We start from the raw sequence: 6,373 nt of genomic DNA, 5'->3' as shown, positions 1-6,373 counted from the left end.
TGTAAGTTAGACATTTAACAGAAAAACTAACTATTGTATTAGTGAGACAGGAGGCAATTTTTCAATTGTTATCACAGGAATCTTGCAATTGTGAGCAACCAGCTAGATTTGGAAATTCTAGAGAGGTCCTTTTTCTTGGCCAACGAAATTGAAGAGTGGTTTGGTCAAATAATTCATTTGAAATACCAATCATCAGACTTGTGCAGTTTCTCAAATTTAATTGGAGGGAGGTGGGTTCAAGTGCAACATGTCTCAATAATCTGATATTTGTTTCTTATTAAGGTTAGGATGAGTTATAATGCTGGCGCATTCAATGCAATTTATATATATATATATATATATTACCAACAGTTAATTTATTTCAGTTTTTTAAAATTTATAAATAATACTTATTAATTATATATTCACTCTTTTATTTTTAAATTTAGTTTAAAGTTTAATACTATTTTTCTTTAAAGATATAAAATAAAACACAAATATGTATAATAAAATTTATATCCTTTTCGGTCATTATACATCTAGATCTATTTTTGAATTGCATAATATAAACATAATTCAATTTGTTAAACCAAGTTTTAAGGAAAAAAAAATATCTACGTTGTAGAAAATAAACTGTAACATGGGACTAAATGACATGATATCTTCCCCATCAGCTCTAAATCTAGTGTGTTTGCCAAATATATGTGGTTGACTATCTCATTGTAAAATGATGTGTCAAAATCTGAGACACCATAAATAATGTACGATTGGATATAATTATAAAATAAAAATGTTCCATAGCAGATGCAAATAGACACAAATTGTAGCAGACGAGAATATTGATAGAGCTCAATGCAAAGAAAGAGATGTGTTCATATAATTAATACATGATTAAAGCCACATAAGTCTAACATAAGACCAACTTAATGTTACTCTCTTGAACCTCAAACTTTGGGCAAATTTGGAGCAGCCAGCCAGATTTAGAAATTCAAGAGAGCTTTCGCCAAATAATTCATTTGGAATACTTTCTAGATTTGTGCAGTTTCTCAAATTCAAAAACTTAAGCCTTCTCAAATACGCAATAGAAGGATGAAGCTGCACTAATGAAGTACATCCTTCCAAGTCTAACCTTTCAAGACATGGAAGCAAATCAGAATAAGGTATCTTCATCAAATCTTTAGAGCCACGGAGGTTCAAGTTCTCCAGGTACTGCATCTCTGTCTGATTAGGAGATTAGACAAGCATCAAACTCAAAGACAAGACTTTTAATTGAAGCATCCAAAACAATTGTTCATCTTCATTAGTGTCAATGCCAAAAGCGCTATAATTACACTTTTGTCATGGAATATTCCAATGACAGTGAGACTTCAACACATCTTAATGAGAGAAATATTGAATAAGAAATATTCTTTGAAGAAGAAAAATGAGATATTAAGGGCTTTTTCGTTTTCGTTTTTGTTTTTTGTTTTAAAAAGCTATTTTTTAATATAATTTTTAAAACTGTTTTCAAAAAAAAAAAAAGAAAATATCCATTTGGTTGTGTTAACTTAAAAATCAGTTTTATAATTAAAAATCTAGTTGCCAGACGTTAACAATGATGGCTTATGATAGTAATTGATCAAAATGATTGTATTTTTTAACAATCAAATATAATATATTTTGAAAATAATAAAAATAAAATGAAAACAACTTTAAAATGTTTCTAGTTTTTAAAAAAGGAGAATAGTTTTAAATACAATTAAATTGAAAATACTTATTCAAATAAATTTTAAATTTTTTTATTTTTAAAAACAGAAACCAGACAGGCTTGAAATTGTGAAATATAAAATTCTGGTTTGTTCAACAAATTAAAAGCAGCATATAACTTTACTGATCATCATCAATTTAGTTTTGATTGATATACCTCTTCATCTCTCCATAGTTGTGTTATGCTGCTGTCTGGCATGATCAATTCCACAAGGCATTTTGGCTCAAAATTTGATGGCAAATGATTAAGTGGATACTTATCCCAGGAAAGATATCTCAAGTTGTTAGAAAGATCATAGGGATTTCCTGAATATTACACATTGTGAAATATAAGGATTTTGAGTTTCCTCAATTTTGATAAACCTTCTATGTTCAAAGTTGTCCCCTGTGGATGCTCTTCATCATTTGAGAGTACTATGATTTGAACACGATTAGTTCCCTGAATTAATATGGATGTATTGCATAAGTAAATATAAAAAGTCAAAACTATCAACTCTATATATGTATATATATAAACACAATAAGATAAGATTCTAATTTCTAAACTATAAATGTTTTATCTATATAATCTATAAAAAAAAAATAATTTAAATCAAATCAACATAAAGGTTTTGTTGAAATCATAAATTGGGCTGTTTGTTAACATAGTTAATTATGTCTATGCTATCTAAAATGTCATTACTTTCTGTTCACAAGCATCTAGATGGTTTTTTTTATAAAAAAAATAGAAATGAAACCATTCATAAAGATGATAAGCCAATTACAACATCCTATCAGTGATACAGATTATTCATCAATTCCCTCCATCATCAATCCAAGGAGGGGGTTGATCAAAGATATAATAATAACCCTCTTCTAGATGGGTTTTTAACCATCTCTATCAACTTGTAAGATTTAAGGACGAAAGAACTAAGCATGGTCTTTTGCAGTACATTTTATCTAAGTTGGGGGATATTTCATGAACCAAACTAACAACTCATATAACTATAGACGAAATTGATAATTTACTTTTAAGGCTATTAAAGTATAAAGAACTTACAGCATTTGCCTCCATGATATGACGAAAATCTTCATAATTCCATATCCTACTCCGCTTTCCAGGTTCGGGAGATTCATCAAGAACAATTAGTTTTGCTAACTGTTCTAGGAGACGATGTATTTTTATTCTTTGACTTGATATGCTCATCAGTGACTTTTCAATAAGACTTTCGATTATCATCTCATAAAAAAATCGAAAAAGATATTGACAAAATAAAATTCCCTTGATATAATCAATCTTTTGTCCTGCAAAACAACATGCAATATCCAAGAAAGCATTCTTTTGCCAATCTGTGAGCCCATCAAAACTTTTCTTAAGCACTGTGAGTACTGAAGGGTCAGGAACTGTTTGAAGTTTGGTCAACACACTTTTCCACTCTGAGACACTTAGATCAACAAGCGATGAACCTACTGATTTAACAGCTAATGGAAGGCCATCAGCATATTTAAGTGCTTCGAGGGTCAGCTCCTCATAACCTGTCATTGGTTTATCACTTTTGAAAACAATTTTGCAAAAAAGTCGAAGAGCTTCATTTTGATTCAATAGTTCCACCTTGTGAATCTCATCTACTCCAAGATGTCTAAGGAGTCCCTCATCTCTGCTTGTTATGATAATTCTACTTCCTCCTCCAAACAACCGTCTAATCCATCCTCCATCAAAATGTTTCGAGTACTCAACAAGCATCCTCTGGAGTCTTGGGCTTTTTAAATATGAAGGTTGAAATTCTTTTGGCAAAGCTATCTGAAGAAAGGCCTCCTTTAATATGGATTGACTTGGAGGATAATCTTGAGTGGTAGTTGGAGTGGAGATGAAATAGGCAGAATCAAGAAGGTAGGAGATTATTTCAAAGACATCTTCCGCAAGAGCTGACTTCCCTACTCCCCCCATCCCACTAATCCCTACAACTCGCACATCATAATTTGAGCCTAAGTCCATGAGCTCAACTAATTTTTCTACACGATGATATCCTATCCCAACTGTAGCTATTTCTCTTGATTTATCTATTTCCCTTGCATATGCTTCAATGTCATGTCCAAATGATATCCTGTAGAAGAGAAGAAGAACAAAAGTAATTTAGCAGTTATTGTTTCATATATGTATGAGTGCGGACAAGATTTCAATTAATTCGTAATTTTGTTACATAAGTTTTCAAATCTTATTTCTCTATCCGCATACACACATAAGAAAGGACTTGATCAATTAGATACAGCCAAGTATATGTAGAGAAAGAACCATGAGGAACTAAAATAATGTTACTTACCGAGCACGCTCACACAAAATTTTGGTAGATTTCTCAACAATATTACGCATAACCCGCGACTGGTCTCTCCTGAATAAGATGAAAGAAAAGAAAATTAGCGCCACCAATGAAGTGAACAGATGTCAATTATTGATGGAGAAGATTGTCAAGAAAATGAAATTGACTGCACACTAATCTACGAATCAATTGCCTAAATTTATATAAAATGAACCATTCCAGAAATTGAGTAATTAACTAAGGAAAGAAGACAAAGATGAAATGATAATTGAATCATAATATATTTCTTTTCTCTACCTCACTTTGTCTCTTTAAAATGCTCTGAAAGGAAGAAATTTTAAAATACGCACAGAACAATTAGAGAAGAAGGTCGTACTTATCTTGAACCACCAAATCTTGTATAGGAAGTGAACATGGCCCCAACTTTTGTTCAAGCAGTTTATGAAAACCACTATGTACTTGAAAGGGATCCACCTCCAAAAAAATTGATAGAAACTGGCCTCTCCATGAGTTCAGTTCCTGCAAGTAGGGTATTTGGGCCTCATAGTTTTTTGAGACGATAAAAACACGAAGCTTGTTTGTTCAAGGGAGCTCGAGCAATAGAATCTCGAGAAGCCATAACCAGACCACATCTATATAGAGCATTGCGAAACTCCTTAACAAATGAGCAATTTTCCTCAGTTATGAAATTTAATACGAACACATCACAGCTCCATGGCCATATCTCCAGTGGTGATGCCAGGACTCTGGGCCATGGGGTGCAACATTTTTTAAATTAATAATTTAAAAATAACGTAATAATTTTAAAAACAATTGTACCCTATATGACTTCATGTTATGGAATCGTTAAACAATCATCTCATTATCGATGCTAAGAAAAATATCTTTTTTAATATAAGTCATTAGATAATTATTCATCAATGGATTTTTTATACTATTTCACAACCTATTTTTCACAAATTTTATGAAGGAAAATTCTCTTTCTACCGTTGTTGTGGCAATTGTTAATCTAATCACTAACTTTAAGAGATATAAAATTTTTTGAAACCCAAATATCTTTAAAGTTGGACTTAGGGGTGCAAAATATTTGATTCCAGAAGTGCAAAGTATTAGAACATATAAACCCTCCTTGTATATTATTTTTTTCCAAGTCCAAGGGGTGCTTTTGCCCCTGATGATTTATATGTGGCGCCGCCCATGACTGATATCTCCTTGGATGATGACCATACACTTCTCTGGACATCCATTGCGAATCTGAAACCATAGTTTTCTTAGTAACATTCAACCATTCTTGCTTCCCAGACCCTTCTGTAATATAAGTATCATTAGTACTCTCAGAAGCTTGTTGGGTAGTTTCAAAAGGTAAACAAAGAGGAAAACTCTCGCTCCTTGAATGAAAACCAAAGTGGCATATGGAAATCCGACCCCTAGCTTTGCCAAAATAGTCTTGCATTGTTAATTTTATAATTGGTCTATTTCCTTTGTTCTATTACTCTTGTTGAAAACATAAATAAGTGGTTTGATCAATTTAAGCATGAACAAAGAGTTCTTATCAGAATGATAATATCTCATGCCCCAAAAAAAAAAAATATAAACAATTAAACAGAATGTAACTCACGTCTCTTTTTCTTCAACCAGAGTTCTCTTTGCCTCCACAGCTATTTTGCCAACAACTCGTCTTTGATCTTCCCTAAGAAAATAAGAGAACAAGGATAAAAATTATGTGGAAGAAATCCGAGTCTATATTATTCCCGCATTGCAACATATCATTAAAATATTTTTAAAATAAAGAGATTTTTTTTTTGAAAAATCATATTCTTTTAAATGTCATGTCCTTATTAATTAAGGAGTTATGCCATTATAAATTAAGAAATATTCATGAAGAGTTATTTAGAGAGTTATAATCACCAATGTCATATCTCTTTAAATTTTCAATGCACATTTGGGAGATTATAAAATTAAAAGTTATTACTTGAGGAAAGGAAATGTATGTTTCAAAAAAACTCTACATTTTTAGAGGATGTTATTTTCATAAAAAGTTATTATAAATAATCATTTATTAATATTAATTATTAGACATGAGCCAACATAGGGGTGTCCATGAATTAACATAAAATTTTTGATGAACTTAATATAAGGGTAATGAATCAAAACATTGGCTATAATTTGTAAGGATAGTTTTATTATTTAAAAGGTACCATTTCGATGCCTGACGTTATATATAAATACCCCTGATTATTACTCATTTTGATCATCCAAAACTTCTAACTATTAAAACTTATTGTTTTTGCTTTTAAGTGTATCAGAAATAAAGTCAAATTATCACTTTTAAAAAATCATTGTTGTCTTGA

General features: G+C 31.1%; 1 protein-coding gene across 3 annotated transcripts; it reads right to left on the bottom strand.

The window, feature by feature from the left end:
* Positions 1-746: 746 nt before the first annotated feature.
* Positions 747-5,712, bottom strand: LOC129323115 (TMV resistance protein N-like). Of its 3 annotated transcripts, none has more exons than XM_054969682.1 (6): positions 5,641-5,712; positions 4,399-5,330; positions 4,026-4,094; positions 2,765-3,809; positions 1,883-2,164; positions 747-1,200 (listed from the first exon to the last, which is right to left on the bottom strand). In XM_054969682.1, exons 3-5 carry the CDS (start codon positions 4,073-4,075, stop codon positions 2,039-2,041), a joined length of 1,221 nt encoding a protein of 406 aa, XP_054825657.1. In that variant the 5' UTR covers positions 4,076-4,094; positions 4,399-5,330; positions 5,641-5,712; the 3' UTR covers positions 747-1,200; positions 1,883-2,038. The 3 variants fall into 3 exon arrangements, with proteins under 3 accessions (XP_054825657.1, XP_054825658.1, XP_054825659.1); XM_054969683.1 differs by having other exon boundaries at positions 4,399-5,276; XM_054969684.1 differs by having other exon boundaries at positions 4,399-4,541.
* Between the last annotated feature and the right edge of the window lie 661 nt (positions 5,713-6,373).

Source organism: Prosopis cineraria, unplaced genomic scaffold (assembly GCF_029017545.1).
Source record: "Prosopis cineraria cultivar Desert tree isolate PC_DT_omini unplaced genomic scaffold, ASM2901754v1 PC10, whole genome shotgun sequence".
Classification (NCBI taxonomy): domain Eukaryota; kingdom Viridiplantae; phylum Streptophyta; class Magnoliopsida; order Fabales; family Fabaceae; genus Prosopis; species Prosopis cineraria.
This window is presented reverse-complemented; position numbering and strand designations above follow the sequence as displayed.